We start from the raw sequence: 18,041 nt of genomic DNA, 5'->3' as shown, positions 1-18,041 counted from the left end.
TAAAAGATACACTGTATATACAAGGAAAGCACCAATCGAATGTAAATGAGATAATTTAATGAAAAACTTAACAACCTGTAGACAGTGAATGTATGTAGACAAATTACTACATATACTATAATTAATAAACTACAGTAAAGGTTAAAGTTAGGGCTGGGAATGATAACTGTACAGACAGTGTTACTGTTTACAAGTATAATTTAACCATAAAAAATTATAGTGTCAGTTATAAAGGTCAAAACAATGAGGTTGTATTAATATCTGGTATATTTAGTACACATAGAACCATGTGTACATTGCAAAGGCACTCCCATGTCTGTCATTTATACATAGATCGCTTATCCTGTGCAAAAGGATCGTAATTACTACAGACATCCTCTGACAACATTACTTAACAAACTAATGTCCAGAAATCTTATCCCATCTGAATAGTGCTTATGCCAGAGTATCACTGAATGGTGATCCCTATTTAACCTGGATTAGTTTTACATCAGGAGGATTTAGTAAACTGGATGTTTTTTAATGTAAACTGTAAATGCATACATACATGATATGGCCAAAAGTATCTGAAAACCACTGCTAATTATTATTATACACTCATTGCTAACAGGGGCATCACAGACAAACATTGGCAGTCAAATGGGTCGTATTGAGGAGCTCAGCTCAGTTTGTGAAACATCTGCCCTGCTACGTCTGCCCCAGTCAATTGAAGATGCTATTGTTGTGAAATGGAACAGTGTAGGAGAAAACACAGCTCAGCCACCAAGCGGTAGACCACTCAAACTCACAGAGTGGGGTTGCCAAGTGCTGAAGTGCATAGCATGTAAAAATTGCCTATCATCTGTTGGATCACTCACTACAGAGATTCAAACTGCCTGTGGAAGCAACATCAGCAGAAGAACTATGTGTTAGGAGCTTCATGAAATGCGTTTCCATGCTGAGCAGCTGCACACAAGCCTAAGATCACTATGCTCAATGCCAAATGTCAGCTGGAGTGGTGTAAAGCACGCTGTCACTGGACTCTGGAGCAGTGGAAACATGCTCTCTGGTGTGATGAATCACGCTTCATTATCTGGCAGTCTGTTGGATGAATCTGAGTTTGGTGGATGCCAGGTGTACGCTATCTACTGGAATGCATAGTGCCAACAATAATGTTTGGTGAAGAAGGGATAAAGGTCTAGGGCTGTATTTCAGGGTTTGGGATAGGCTCCTTAAAGTTCCAGTGAAGGGTAATGCTAATGCATACAAAGACATTTCACCTTGCCTTTTCACCTTGATTAGCAATAATAAAGGGGCAGTTTGAATTATGTGATGTTATGTGCAGTTGAGTTTATGAGTTTATGTTTATGGCTAATGTTTGCTTTTTAAGTGGCACTGCGTACTCCAGATTATTCCCACTCTTTTTATTTGATACATTTCCATGGCAATAAAAACTCTTCAGTTCAGATGTGCATTTGATGTGATTAGATATTACATCAAATCTTTTGCAGCCAAAAAGTTGATAATTACCTTTGCTTAGGGTCAACTGATATATTTCACACACGGAGAATATTGTACAGAAGTGGGAGCTGGTTCTTTTGAAAGGCTGGGAAAGCTGTTTGAGCTGTTGTCTCTTGTGCGTAACTGATACAGGTTTCAAAATTCTGTAGAATTGAAGTACTGCCACTGCATCACAGTAGCTGCTACAAATCAGGCCATGAGAAGGTTATGCTGCGTGTTCATTAGCCAGATCTGCATATGGCGTGAGAATATGAAAACTGCCTGCAATCCAGTTTCATCTCTCTCATCTTTGTTGATATTTCAACTACAAGCAAAAGACCAGGACACTAACAAATCATAAACATGGCCATTGTAATTTCTTCAAGGTATAATGGACAGTTATGTTTTTTTTTCTCTTTATTTACACAATATCTTTATTGATAATGAAATAACTGATTATTAATTTGATATTGCTTGTTTTACAATATGTGTAGGGTTTTATAGAAACTGGCACTTGACTTTTATATTCAGATACTAGTGGGGGGCTTGATGATCTGGACCAGATGTATTAAATTTAAATATTAAATAAAAAATTCTTGTAAGGCCCAGTTATAAACAAAGACTGTGAATACTTAATAGATTTTGAATTAATGGGAATTATGTTGTTTGTTGACAAAATAATTATACAGTATTTTTAAAAAATATTTATACAGTATTTGACAATTATATAATTGACATAATTTAGAAATATTTTTTAAATATTGAAGTGTATATAATTCATGGATACAAATAAAAGGCCCCTAAATGCGTGACTTCCAGGGCTAGAATTCTTCAGTTTTTTCTAACGTTGAGTTATTGGTGCCAACAGCATATTCATGACTTATGCATTGCTAGTCAAATGTATTTGAACAACAAGAGTTTCTTATGATTTATGTCAGGAATAACACACAACAGATTGTGCGGTTATACGAAAACAGTCCATGCTGGAGGGATTATTTTTGTATAACCGCACGGTCTAGAGTGTGTTATTATGCCACACATTGTAACAGTTTATTGTTAAATTTAATGTTATTAATGCATTGTTAGATTTAATGTCATTAAATTGTTAAATCCGAGAGACTGGTTAGTTCCTGTAATCACTTATGTTATAGCAACAATAAACAGTTGTTCCCTCACCAGCCTCTCATTTTCACTCTCCCTCTCAAAAAATGCGGCTTTTCATTCTGTCCTTTGGAACACTTTCCTTTGCTGGGAAGCTTTGCAAAGCACTGACACCCACGACTCCTTCCATAAATGTTAAATAAATGTCTCCCAACAAAAAACTTCATTACATCAATGATTATACGTTTTGCTTTATTAAACAACACTTTTTAAAAAAAAAAAAATCCATTTCGTATTTGTCTTAGATTATGTGGAGTGTTTGCTATACATGTTCCTGTACATGAACTGTTACTATAGAAACAATAATGTAATTAGAATGAGCATATTAATATAAACTTATTGTTCATTTCACAGCCAGAACTACTGTCTGACCCGTACTGTTGTACAAAAATAATGCACCTTTTGACCAATCAGATTTAAGAATTTTAATGGTTATTATTGGCACAGACCAAACAAAATTATATAGGATAGCAACTGAATAATGAAACCTAAATCTCTATGGAACTTTATGGAACTGCTGTAAACAAGAAATTAATACTGAGTAACATTTCGGTTGCCAAATTCTTTGTTTATGCTTGCTCTGTTAACAAAAATAGTTTCCAAACAAGCCACAGCTGGATAGAGCATTGCATGTTGCAATGCAATGCACACATTGAGCGAGAGCCTGTAGTAAGCGTAGTAATGGTTTTAGTGTACAGAACTATTGCTAGAACTGGAATTTTATGAAGCAAATGCAGACAAGCAGACTGATACGAACAGTGAAATGTCCCAGTGCTGTTATACTACATATCAGCACTCATGGATCACAGTTGGTCTAATCAAATTAGTGGACTATAACTAACTGTTGTAGAAAACACTAACAGAAAGTTCTAGTATTAACAAAAACAAATATATGGTATGCTAAAAGTGCCTAATTAGAGTGATAAAGATTTTGGCCTTTTAGATTAAATTAGATTATAAATTAAAATAAAATAATTTCTAACATTTCTCAACATTTCTAATATTGCAAAAATATACTGGCAGAGTACAGTATATATGAATAATGCTCACTTGTTGCATGAGATGGGAGCAACAACGGGGCAAGTACTGGAACAATGGCCCTTCGTTACACTGAGGTAAACAGAATCAGAGACATTCAATGCTACAACTAACTGAATCTAATTTTAGATGCTGCTCTTGAGGGAGCAAAACAAGGGCAATGCCTCCCTAAATAAGCATATGTATAGCATGCTTGACTACAGAAAATTATCTGTCATTGAACAGCTAATAGCATGTCTGTGGAGGGCAAACTGTTTGTGTGCTCCATTGAATTAATCACAACAAAGTCTCAGGCCTGTTTTCTGTAGCCATCCTGCTCTTGCTTGCTCTGTTGATAGTGTTTTGGCATCTACTGATGCAGTGAATGCACTGCTTTGGATAATTTGGGGCAATATGGACAAGACCTTGTAAGCGGTGTTTTGGACAAAGGCCTGTGAGCTTCTGTTAGGCTGAAAGAACAATTGCTGCGTTCTGTATTTTGACCTATATTGCGATATATCGGTGAAGTTCAGCCTCTAGAGCTTGCTGTTTGTGGAACATCATCATGACCTGGTTCATCCTGATACAGTTGAGGCCAAAAGTTTACATACACCTAGGTTAAAAATATTCACTCTCTGTTTTTCACACCTCCACACATTTTATATTACCATTTATTTCTTTTGTCCAGTCAATCCAAAAGATGGATTTATTTCAACTTTAATTCACTATTTCAGAATTCTAATGAGTCAAAAGTTCACGTACATCAAGTACAATAGTCCCAAAGATTCCAAAAATTGATCTATTGATTTGTAGAAGCTTCTGATTGACTAGTTTTCATAATTAGGAGTTAATTGGGAGTTCATCTTTGGCTGTAAAAGGGTCTACTTTTAGACACAGTACCTTTTTGCCCCTTGATACCATATTGATAGATATTGAAATCCAAGCAACTCAGCCAAGACCTCAAATTATGGACCTCCACAAGTGCAGTTCCCCCTTAGGAGCAATTCCAAACAACTGAAGGTACCACAAGCATCTGTACAAACAATTGTATACAAATAAAAAAATCTTGGGACCACAGAGACACTGCATCAATCCTAAGCATTCCTCAAATATTGTAACAAAATGGCTTAAAGACAACAAAGTGAAAGTACTGGGAACTGGCCGTATATACACATAGTATATTTATACTCTATACACGATACTTTCACAATACTTTGACTTTGTTGTCTTTAAGCCATTTTGTTACACCTAAAGATTACACTTCCAAAAAACAGGTTACTTCAGTGAATAATCTAACCTGGATACTGTACGTGTACATAAAAACGCTGTCATCATAAAGACTATGATGCTCATACTGAATATCATTTCAACTCACTTCGTACTGTTTGACTTTATAGTATACAGTTGTAGATGAGTAATGATTTATGATCCCACTATCCAGTGTCACTCAGAAGAGAATGGGTTCCCTTTTGACTCTGGTTCCTCTCAAGGTTTCTTCCTCATGTCATCACTGAGGAACCATTGAGTTGTTCTTCACCACTGTTGCATCTGGCTTGATCTAATTCCATATCTTTTTCCGGATTTCTGTAAAGCCACTTTGTGACAATGTCTATTGTTAAAAGCACTATACAGATAAAATGGAATTGAATTCAATTTAACTTCTCTGATTTGGGCTGTTATTGTAATTCGCTTCTAGCTCACTAATTTGCTATAGCCAATAGATATTTTATTTGGGGGAAACCATGAAAGCCTGAGGTAGAATTTGCCCATTAACAGCAAGTTGTTGTGTACTCCTAATAACGGTGGGTACGGCCCTGCTGAGGTCTTTGCAGTTTGGCATGGGGCAGGCTGGTGGCCAGTGCCTACCTACTGGGTTGTGTGCTCTGCATTTCTGGCCTGGTGGGTGTGCTGGCAAGAGTGGCACGATGCAGAATGCAAAGGACAGTGGCGTCTTTGAAATGAGAGGAATTCTGTGGTATTTCAGCCATGCCTTTAGATCAGACATAGACAGTCTAAATCAGGCTTAATTACCGACTCAGAGGAGATCAAGCAAGGGTATCTGTCTATATGAGAAGGCATTACAGTTTCTTGGGTGGTCTCCACATTAAGGTAAGGCCTTTACTTACTATGTTCATTTGTTGAGAGTTTATTGAGGGCATTGTTCACAGGTGGACCTGTACTATCATTAGAAAATTATATTTAAGGTGCTTTTGGGTTAATAAAAGTTACATATCATGCCCTTCCTCCTGTGGGTCTTTTGTCACACTATATTTTATCTGCAAAGGCAGTGGCAGCTGTTCACTGTTGTAAGTCTGTTTTGAGCAGGGCCTTTTATCTTACAAAGGTGAAAACTCTGGGGTGAGATTCTGACAGCAAGGCTAAATACTTAAAAGCTGTCTGTTTCTTCTGGGGTTAGTGTGGAGCATTTCTCAGATAGAAGAAAGGGGAAGTATGAGAAACATTCTGAGTTTTTCTGGGCCTTTTTGAACCAAATATAGTATGTGTTTGCTTTGTATGATATCATCCTTTACCTGGTATACTTCAATACCCATTAAATAGATATTCAAAAAGATATGTTGCATTGTACCCAGGAAAATCTTTAGGTATAGGTTTGGAGTCCTCTTTTCTTTACCTAATATATTCCTAGATGAATCTATTCCAAGACCAGCCATTTCCATACATCTAGACTGGGAGTATAGGTTTTAGCATCAACACATAAAGAATGTTTTTTGGAGAGGCATGGTGTCTTTTGGCCAGCGTCAGCAACCAGAGAGAGCAAGTGCTGGATGTGTTTATTCAGGCTGAGGTTGAGGAGCGATTATGCCGCAGTGATTGGATGACACAGTAAAAGGGGTGTAGGTCATGAGGGCATAGCGGCTTTCAAATGAAGTAACCCTGTTGACAGGGTGACGGATTTCATAAAGGATGAAGGGATGAGCACATGGGCACTCTGACAGCAGTAGTAGTCCCCACACATAAAGAGTGTCACGACCTGGGGAAGGCTCCCTTATCATGGGACTTGTACTGTGCTGATTGTGTCCTTCTCTATGTGCTGTGGATGTGCTTGGAATCCCTGCTGTTCTTTCAGTAATAGTAGAGGCGATCACCACTACAACGGTGTAATATGTGCATCTACAGATAGATTGTATTTGTTTCTGTTTGCTGTGTGTTAAAATTTCATAGATATTTACATCTGAATAATCCTGTGTCTGTGTGTCTTGCAGCTGCAGGGCGGCCCTCGTGGCCGAAATGCCACTGTGTGCCCTGCAAGTCGGTGGGGGATCCTGAGGGGCAGGAGGTGCCCATCGAGTGCAGCGGGCACAACATCAAACATTCTGACCAAAACATGAACCTGTGTTGGACCGAGATCAAGCGCAAATCCCACAACATCAGGTACCATTCACACTTTTGCTTTAAAAAACACCTGCCCTCTAAACATCCCCAACATTCCCCAACTTGTGCAAGCATATTATTATTATTATTATTATTATTATTATTATTATTATCAAGGCTTTCTATGAGGAGGCTAAAAACAGTTGTTTCCATTACATTTAGATAACTTAATTATGTTCTGGTTTGTTTATGCACTTAAGGCTGTATACAGAGTTCAGTTACTTGCACTTAGTGAGGATTTAATACTGAAATGCTGAATCTGTGCACATCGGTATTCAGACCTCACCTATTCAGAGAGCTGCACAAGAATTGTGTGTGCGGGGTGGAGTTTGCCAAAAATAGAGGTATGTCTCAGTTATGTACGATTCTGACCTTGGTCTTTTTTTTTTTTTTTTTTTTTCTGCACAATATTGACTCAAGTGAGGAGCAGTAAGTCCAGTGCCACTGATTGACATTTTGATGTAACCACAATAACACTGAAATGTATGACACTATTAATTAATAAATAATTAAATTAGTATCCTTCAATCCATGGTCCTGTTTTCTTTACAGGAGAGCACATCAAATGTACAAAAAGCTTTGGTTATTTTTTTTTATTAATTTGCCAACATAAGAATAGCTCATTAAAAGTGTGATAAATAGCCTATATCCCATGCATATGTTAAGATTTCTTGAGCGACCAGGTGTAATGGGCAAAGACGGAAGAACTTCTGGGAGTACATCAGTGCATTCACACCATTGCGCCTCATTTTTGGCTCACCAGTTATACTCAACAGCTGTTCTGGCCTGGATTAATATCCCTGGCTCTTGGACCGATTTGATCAGAATCATGTTGCCACAATGCATTTCGCTCAGTGTCTTTAGGCTCATTTGATTGTTAGCATAGGGTTATTTGGCTTTTGTTTTTGAGCGTTATCTATGCTGAAGTGAGGAGTTGAACATTTTATGTGCAATCTGAAAAGTCAAAGCTTGATCTCATAACTTTTCCTCTAGAGCAATTTATCATAAATAATTTGCCTTCAAATTATGCGTGCTAATATAAAAGTCAAACAAACTTTGAGGGAGGGAACAAAGAACCTCTTTGTCATAATCAACAGACAGACATTGTTGGTATCCTCTCACACCATACTAAAGTGTCCTGTGGTCTGGGTGGAATGTATTCTGGGGGTTAGACGGGAGGACAGAGGCTTGCTGGGAATTTGTTGTCGTTGGTGAAGATCTTTCAGGAGATGTCAAGCCCCTCCTTACTTCCCACAGCGCAGCTGTGAGGGGGTGCTTATGACCCAGAATGTTTTCCTCTCTCTCACTGTACTATTATCACTATGATCCCACTGAGCACTGTAACCTTTTGGCTACCTTGTGAACCTCCTTTCTCCTCAGTAATGCTATTGTAATGCTCAGTGTTTATGCTTAATGGGGCTGTAATAGCATGATAATTACTAAGCAAACCCATCTAACCAAACACAGCATGCAGAGGTCTCTGATTAGAATGTGACCCGGTCATCCATCTTGTTAAACTGTGTGTGTGTGTGTGTGTGTGTGTAAGTGAGGAAAAAAAACAGTACATGTATACTGATTATGTGGAAGCTGTAGGAAGCAGTTATGGGCAGGAAATGCAGTATGCAGTATGGCATCTTTAATGCAGGAGTGATTTGTCAGTACTGCTTAAAAGGGTACATGGTTGGCAGATACACTACATGGCCAAATGTATGTGGGCACCTAACCATCACATCCATATGTGCCCATCCAAAACCAAGGGCATTAACACAAAGTTGGTCCTTTGCTGTTATAACAGCCTCCACTATTCTGGGAAGGTTTTCCATTCGATTTTGGAGCGTGGCTGTGGGGCTGTGAGGAGCATTAGTGATGTTGGGCACTGATGTCATGTGAGGAGGCCCGGTGCACAGTTGGTGATCCAATTCATCCCAAAGGTGTTCAGTGGGGTTGAGTTAGGGCTCTGGCGACTTCATTTCTTCCACATCAACCTTGGTCAACCATGTCATTATGGACCTCACTTTGTGCATGGTGAAACATGCTTGGGCTCCTTAGTTCCATTAAAGGTAAATCTTAAATCTAGAACATACAAAGACATTCTAGACAATTGCGTGCTTCCAACTTTGTGGCAATACATTCACATTTCCGAGAAAGCTTTTAATAGAAATACTAAATAAAGTACAGGAATGGTGAGCTCCTGACAAATGCTGATATGAAACTCATCTCATCTTATGGTGGGTTTCCTGATTAGTCAAGAAGTTTAGAACGAAGCGATACAGACTTATCAACACTTTGAGTTGGCTCAACCCTAAACACATCCTTTAAAGACATCCACATGCTGTCATTTGGTCATACTGTAGCAGGAAAGAATGTTAGTTGCATCTTTGTAGGGGACTGAATATGAAGTATGATAGAGGGCTGCATCTGTGTGACTTCTGGAACACATGAATTATCAAACACTTTGTGTTTGTGTGGTTGTGTTTGTGCTAGGGCTGCTGTAAATCCCACTTTTCAGACAGAACAAATCATCAGGGACTTATAAGTGCATGAATTATTTAACAAATCTCTAGATGGAAATAGCGAAAGCAATTAAAACCGACAAGAGCGCAAAGTCTATATCTATCAGCTGGTGTGGACAAAACCACTCAAAATCCAGTGGCTCTGTGTTGCTGCTACAGTTTCACTGACTTGCTTGCAGATATCAGAGAAAGGACATAGTCATTGTGTAAAGCAACAGCTTGCTGGTGTGTTCCGTGTGTTATCACATAAAAAGACCTTGCATGCTTACATAGACAGAGATGTCCAAAACTAGGTTTATCTCTTCATTAATCCCCAAGGGTGGGTTTGTATATGTTTTATAAATGAACAGTTATGCACATATCTAATAGTGTGTACATGCACATTTCCATATGAATGCTTTGTGATGCATGAGAGCACACTCGTTTTTTAGGGAACCAATAATAATAATAATAATAATAATAATAATAATAATAATACATTTCCCTAAACATTTGATTTTAAATAGAGGTTTGTGGGTGTGTTTGTAAAAGGTGTGATGCAAAGAATGCAGGTTAAGGAGATGTGTCAAGCTATATGAAATTGTTTTTTGTTTATATTCTGTATTATTTCATGTTTGGCTTCAGTTTGTATTTCTGCTCCTAGTCCACCCTAATACCAGTAATCATGTTTTTTGTCAGTCCCCTCATCACCCTCTGATATTTAATGAAGTCTTGGAAATCTTGGACAAGTTTCTGTTTTCCTCTACTTCTTAGTTAAATGTTTTTGTAGTCATGAGTTCATAGTTCTTTTTTTTCTAGCCCATGGTTCCAGTGGCCTGAGACGAACTCAGTAGACACGTGCAGAAACGGCTACTTTCTGCATTATTAAACATTTACTGACAACACATACTAATTTATAAAAAAAAAAAAAAATCACCATTCAACATTTTTGATGATGTCAGCTTATACTGTAGCATGGACACAGGATATACTTTACATAGTAGCCGAAGGTTTGCGGACATCTAACCATCAAACTCATGTTTTTTTGTACATCCCATTTCAGATTTAGTCCCCTTTTACTGGGGAAGCCCAAACTGCTGCCACAAAGTTGGAAGCACACAATTTTATAGGAAGTCTTTGTATGCTGTAGCATTAAGATTTCCGTTCACTGGAACTAAGGGACCCATGCATGTTTCAGGATGACAATGTGTGTGGGCACAAAGCGAGGTCCATACAGACATGGTTTGCCAAGGTTGGACTGGAAGAACTCAAGCGTTCTGCACAGAGCCCTGACCTCAACCCCACTGAACACCTTTGGGATAAATTGGAACGCTGACTGCGCACCAGGCCTCCTCGCCCAACATCAGTACATAACCTCACTAATGCTGTTGTGGCTGAATGAGCAAATCCTCACAGCCATGCTCCAAAGTCTAGTTATAACTTATTAAAACAGCAAAGGGGGACTAAATCTGCAAAGGGATCTTCAAAAAGTCAGGTGGTCAGGTGTCCGAAAACTTTTGGCCATATAGTTTATATATACAGTACTTTACAAAATTTTTAAGCAAATGCAAAGAAATGCTTTAAACAAAGATGCCTTCGAAAATAATGAAATTAGATGTTTCTAAGTAAAAAATAACTATAAAGAGCAGCAAACAGTAATAAAGTAAATGAAGTTGATATTTGGTGTGACAACACTTTTTTTTTACAGTTTTATAAGGAAATTAGCTGGTAAGTTTTAATGAACGTCTTGGAGAATCTGCCACAGTTCTGGAGACTTTTCCTGTTGCACTTGCTTTTTTTTCATGTAAATCCCAGCAGTCTTCACTATGTTTTTTGTGTGAAAATGATCCGATATACAAAATTTTTGTTTGAAAAAATAATGTTCGGAAATATAAAATATTTTTGTACTGACTCAGTAATGCAGAAGTCATAAACTAAACATCTATAACAACATTTGTACGAAAAATATTTTGGGGGAAACAAGTTTTGCAGTATACAGCCAAGGGAAAAAGAAAGTACACCCTCCTTCTATTCGATGTTTTTATTTATCAGGGCCTAAATAACAATTGTGTGGTCCTCGCCAACTTCTATAAACAAGCAAATAACCTCAGATGACAACAAAAAACACAACAGATTTCAGTATGTAGTCATTTTTTCCTAAAAAATAAGCCAACATTCAGAAACCAGGTGGGAAATAATAAGTACACTGTATAATTCAGTAAAATGTAGAACCACTTTAGCAACAATAACTTGAAGTAAGTGTCTTCTGTACACGTTTATCAGGCTCTCAAATCATTTTGGAGAATTTTGACCCAAAATTTGACCCACAATATTGCTTCAGTTTGTTGATGTTTGAGGGCATTCTCTTAAGCTTAAGTGCTCTTAAGATCCCACCACAGCATCTCAATGGGATTGAGGTCTGGACTTGGACTTGACCATTCCAACACTTTCAGTTTTGTCTTCTTTAGCCATTCAGATGTTGATTTGCTGGTGTGCTTGGAATCATTGTCCTGTTGCAAGAACCAAGAATATTCTAGTATAAAGTAGAGTTCATCATTGTCTCAATGACTGCAAGTTTCCGAGGTCCTCTGGCTGCAAAACCAAATCATCAGCCCTCCACCACCATGCTTGAGAGAGGTTTTTGTGGTGATATGCTGTGTTTGGTTTTCGCCAAACATGGTGCTGTACATGATGAACAAACATCTCCACCTTGGTATCATCAGTCCAAGGAATATTGTTCCGGAATTTTTGTGGTTTGTTCAGATACAATTTTGCAAACCTAAGTCATGCTCCATATTCTTTTTAGAGAGAAGGAGCTTTTTCCTAGCCACCCTTCCATGAAAGCCATAGTTGTTCAGCCATACTTTTTCTGATTGTGCTGTCATGAACATAAACATTTAATGTGCTTACAGAGGCCTGTAGGTCACATGATGTAGCTCTTGAGTTTTTCTTTATATCTCTGAGCATTAAATGGTCTGACTTTGGACTGAATTTACTTGGACCCAAGCTCCTGGGAGGATTGGCAACTGTCTTGAAGGCTGTCCATTTAGAAGAAGAAGAAGAAGAAGAAGAAGAAGAATTTGTAAACAATTCTTCTCACTGTAGAATTTCACATTGTTTGGAGATGGCCTTATAACCCTTCCCAGATTGATGAGCAGCAACAATTGCTTCTCTAAGGTCATGGCTGATGTCCTTTCTTCTTGGCATGATGTAGACACACACCTGAGTGCTCCAGAACACCAAACTACCAAAAGTTCTACTTTTATAGAGGTAGTCACTCTTCTTGATGATCTTTGGAATTTCTTTAGAAATACCTGGCTGCTGATTACTCTCTTAACAATTGTGGAGCTACGAAGGGTTGTTTTTTATTTTTCCCCACCTGGTTTCTGATTGTTGGTTTTCTTTTAGGAAAAAAATGACTACATGTTTGTGTCTGCGGTCGAGCATCAACTGCGGATGGAGAGGAGGCTGATTGAACCGGCATGTAATGCATGATGATTCTCACCTATGTCTTATTACCACCAGTCTACTTATTTGTGTTACTTTGTGCTTTCATTAACTGCTGTAATGAGAGAGAGAGAGTGTGACAAACCAGGCGGAGCCTGCTACACACACGCCGTGGAGCGTGAACTTGAACTGTGAACTGGGGCAAAAGCCGTGAGCTAATGATGGCCCCTTTTTCAGCTGGTTGGTTTTGCTGATTGAGTTGTTGAAGGTGTGCTGAAAAGCACGATGCACATAAACGCCAGCCCAGAGCTCTGCTAAAATTCCACCTGTCTCCCAAGTCTTCCTCTGCACCCTTACACACCTGAGTTCTACAATATTGAAATCCGTTGTGTTTTTTTGTTGTCACGTGAGGTTAATAGTTTGTTTATAGAATTTAGTGAGGACCACACAATTGTTATTTATGTGCTGATAAATAAAAACGTAGAATTGAAGGCGTGTACGTTCTTCTTCCCATGACTGTAAGACTAATATTTAATACTGCTTTTCTGACCGTTTCTTTTTGTTTTGTCATAATCTGTTTGAAGTAATTTTATATTGTTTATGTAACCTTCCAAAGCCTACTGAATGTTTTTGAAGGGCACTTTTGATTTCCTCAGTATTTATATTTTAGCAGTCAGGGATGTAATATATTGGGAGGGGTTTGTGCTGTCAAATATGGCATGGAGAAACAGATATATTTACACTAGCTAAATAATCTAAATAAAATGCACCTCAAGTGGTTTGGGCAATTTGATGTGGAAATCTGATACAACATTCAAGCGGAGTACCTAGTACCTAGGAAGTTAATTCCTTTTCTCACCTACAGTATACTGTAGCTGCGATAGATTCTCTCTCTCTTTCTCTCTCTCTCTCTCTCTCTCACACACGCACACACATACACACACACAGTGCAGCCTGTTATTTTACTGTGACTGAGATGGAGTATGCTTACAACCGACCTCCATCCATAAGTGTTAAATATACTGTATGTCTCCTAACAACTTCACCACATGAATGATTATAATAATTACTTTGTTAAAGAACAAGAGGTTTTTAAAAATCTGTTTATTAATAGTCTTAGATGAAGTGGAGTGTCCACCTGCCCCCGTGTATGAGCTGTTACTATAGAAACAATAATGTATTAGAACAAGCGCATTAATATTAACCTATCTTTCATGTTACAGCCAGAACCACCAGTGCTGGTACACGAAAATAATGCACACCTTCTGACCAATTAGATTCGAGCATTCAACTGTGCTGTGGTATAATTTAATATAGCGGACGTATTATATTTATAGTACCTGGCCTGTGCAGATCTGTTCAACCATCTGTTCCTAAAGGCTCCTAAAGGCTGTATAATCTAATGATTTATAGTCCCTATCTGTTGTCAACCCAGAAGAGGGTGGGTTGTCACCCCTGGCTTGCTCATTATGGATCTAAGTCTACATCCAGATTTTTGTAAAGCTGCTTTGTGACAATGTCTATTGTTAAAAGCACTATACAAATAATATTGAACTGTCACCAATTGCAGGTTGCAGGTTGCTAGAGATGCTAATGGTAATGTTCTTCTGAATGTTAACTTGTTGGATGACGTCAGCTTTTTAAATACAGAAGGGTGACGAATTAAAGGAAAAACTGGTGGCTCTGTTATGCTGTGGGGGGCATTCTGACTGATTACCTTTATCCTTTTATGAAACATGTCATGTGGTCTCATCCAGGATGACAATACCCCCATCCACAGGGCAAAAGGGCTCATTGAATTGTATGTAAATCATATGCTATAGCTTTTGCTAAACACGTATTGGAGATTTTGGACCAAGATGTTAGGCAGCGCTCTCCACCACCATCATCAAAACACCAAGTGAGGAAATATCTTTTTGATCAATGGTGTTCATCCCTTGAATACAGTTCCAGAGATTTGTAGAATCTATGCCAAGCCCCATTGAAGTTGTTCGGGTGGTTTGTGCTGACCCAACACCTTAAGATACTGTATGTTCTTTAATTTATCACACCTGCAGTTGTTAATCTACATTTAGGGATAGCTGTCAGAATTTATCAACCTTAGGGTTTACATCTTGTGTTCTCTGGAGTAGGGAGAATCTGCTTTTTGATCATTATACAGACAGGACAAAAAACCTGCTTTATGGATTTTTGAGCTCGGTTGATAGTTTGATAAGTGACTGAAGGTAAGGAAGATATACCTAATGTGCTTGTCAGTGGTTTCGTTGTTTAGTTTAGCAGCTGATTGCCAGCATTTTCCACAAGGAGGAATAGTTGAAAATCTAATTAAAAACATTGCCTCAAACTGCTAGTACAATTACCTCAGGGTGAACTGTGGATTAGATTAAATATAGCTTTAGCCTCTGTGAGGTTTTCTGATAAGCATTGAGATCCCAAAAGAGATACTTATCATGAAAGTAGGTTGGGGTGCCCTGATAAAATAAATGCATTAGAATTCCCCAGCACTAACCTGGTGAGCCAACATAGTTCTCAAATAGTGATGATCAGCATCTGGTCAACATGATTTCTTCCATGGCTTTAACAGTAGCATAGATAGGAGCTGTGGTTTGCTTGGTTATTGTGAGTGGAAGCTTCGTGGCACACCCTGACCAGCACATCAATGACAGCAGATATTCTTTGAAGTTGTTCTTCATGTTCTTATAATAACTTCCCCTGAGCTAAACTGTATATTGCAGCTCATACATCTCTATTGAATGTACATTGGTAGGTACATTGTGGGCCATGGTAGCTCAGTGGTTAAGATGCTGATCTATTGATTAGAAGGTTTTGAGTTCAACTCTCTGGATTGCCAAACTACTACTGCTTGGCCCTCAAGCAAGGCCCTAAATTTTCAGCCTAATAATGGCCTCCTTCACTTGCATTGAGATCTTCTTGGACTTCATATTTGTAGCTCCAGTCGAACAGCTGCCAAATGCCAACTCAATATCTGATATCAACTCCAGACCTTTTATCTGCTTCATTTGTCTTGAATTGACTCTGACTGTTAATTCACCACTGTAAGCAAAGGAAATGGGACCCAGTGGCATTTTACTGATATTTTACAGCTCTGGAAATTCCCCAAAAAAAACCTTGGACATTGATAGGACAATCCACAGACATCATGGCTAGTAATCCACAAATTTAATTGACAATTGTACAACTGTATTCCATTCACAAAGCATTCACAAAAAGGCCATTCACGATACAATGTTCTCTTATTAGTAGCCTGTTGATGTGCACAAGCCGGTTTTCCCATACTGTGCCAACTCACAGCCCCTTTTTTACTTCCGCTTCCTAATGTAGAATAACATTTTGCATTCTCCAGATATCCTATGACATGCATGACATGATGCATTATTAATACTGTTAATTGAACATGACAGCTACAATTTGACCATGCTTAACTTTCATTTCAGTAATTATGCCAGAAAAATAATCCATTTAAGCTTCCAATTAATTCTTGTTCCACCTCCGTTACAAAAAGGAGCGTGAGGATACAGATACTTGTCAATGAATTTATGGCTTTTGGATGCATTCCAGTAAAACCTCCAAGAGTGCTAAGGTTAATGAATAACCCTTCTTGGAGAGATTCAAGCATGCTGAGACCGCTCTGTTTGCTGGGCCTGATGAGGGTCTTCAATTTTATCCACAAAGGGCTGGTGTGACTGCAGGCTTTCAGTCCAACCAAGCAGCAGCCATACCTGATTTCACTTGTTTAATCAGGTCACCTTAGTCTACACGCATGTGTAGGCGCATGTAGATAATGTAAGCAGGTTAGCATTTTTCCACCTCAGAAATATTGCTAAGATTAGAAATATACTTTCGCTAAGTGATGCTGAAAAACTAGTCCATGCATTTATCACGTCCAGATTAGATTACTGTAATGCTTTACTATCTGGATGTTCGTCTAGATGCATAAATAAGCTTCAGATAGTTCAGAACGCAGCAGCGAGGGTCCTGACTAGGACTAGGAAGTATGAGCATATCACGCCAGTCTTATCTACATTACACTGGCTCCCAGTAAGATTCCGCATCGATTTTAAAATATTACTCCTAACCTATAAAGCATTAAACGGTCTCGCTCCGCAGTATTTAAGCGATATGTTAGTACCTTAAGTTCTGCCACGCCTACTTCGCTCTAAGGATGCAGGCTGTCTATCAGTACCACGCATTGCCAAAACCACGGCAGGGGGCAGAGCTTTCTCTTACCAAGCCCCAAAATTATGGAATAGTCTCCCAGTTAATGTACGTGAAGCAGACACGGTCTCAGTGTTTAAGTCGAGGTTGAAGACTTATTTATTTAACCTAGCATTTAGCGACTAGTGTTTTTATCAAAGGAGTAGATCTGGGGGACTCGTGGATGTTGAGTTTTATCTCCACACGGTGACTGTGAGTGTACCTAACCACTTTCCTTCTCCTTCTGCCGAGCTACACTCCTGAGCTGCCGGTGATCCAGACCTCCCCCCCCTTCACTCTGGACCTGTCCACCGGCAATGCTTCATACTGCCACGAAAACGCTTCAGCTGTTTTCCATGGACTACACCAACACACATTGTGCTCACACACACGCACACTACAGTGTAAACCCATATGAGGATGGGTTCTCTGTTGAGCCTGGTTCCTCTCAAGGTTTCTTCCTATCACCATCTCAGGGAGTTTTTCCTTGCCACCGTCGCCCTGCTTGCTCATCAGAGACGGCACACACACACTTCACTTTACTTTTGTTTGTGTAAAGCTGCTTTGAGACAATGACCTTTGTAAAAAGCGCTATACAAATAAAAATGAATTGAATTGAATTGAACATAACTATCTGATGTGCTTCCAATTTGGCTGTAATGATGTAGCCTGTAGCCTGCAGCCACACTGTCCCTTTGCGGATAAAACTGTGTACTGTGGATTTATACTGTGACGGCTTGGGACTGCGATTGCTGTAGTGGCTTGGGGGCTGCAGTTGCCATGAGCAGCTTCATACTCAGGACTCCATCAGTGGATGGTGGATAGATTTTAACCAAC

The 18,041-nt window shown here is 38.9% G+C and overlaps 1 protein-coding gene across 3 annotated transcripts in view; it reads left to right on the top strand.

Moving 5' to 3' along the window:
- drp2 (dystrophin related protein 2) overlaps window positions 1–18,041 on the top strand; it is a 139,616-nt gene that overhangs the window by 65,726 nt on the left and 55,849 nt on the right. For 2 of the 3 annotated variants that reach the window (XM_026917773.3, XM_026917772.3), the window contains one exon: window positions 6,882–7,050. In XM_026917773.3, coding sequence (XP_026773574.1) covers window positions 7,004–7,050 — 47 coding nt within the window. In that variant the 5' untranslated portion in view covers window positions 6,882–7,003. Of the gene's footprint in view, window positions 1–5,399; window positions 5,767–6,881; window positions 7,051–18,041 lie in introns of those variants that run through there. The other variant, XM_026917774.3, reaches the window with a different exon arrangement.

Source organism: Pangasianodon hypophthalmus, chromosome 7 (genome assembly GCF_027358585.1).
Source record: "Pangasianodon hypophthalmus isolate fPanHyp1 chromosome 7, fPanHyp1.pri, whole genome shotgun sequence".
Classification (NCBI taxonomy): domain Eukaryota; kingdom Metazoa; phylum Chordata; class Actinopteri; order Siluriformes; family Pangasiidae; genus Pangasianodon; species Pangasianodon hypophthalmus.
This window is presented reverse-complemented; position numbering and strand designations above follow the sequence as displayed.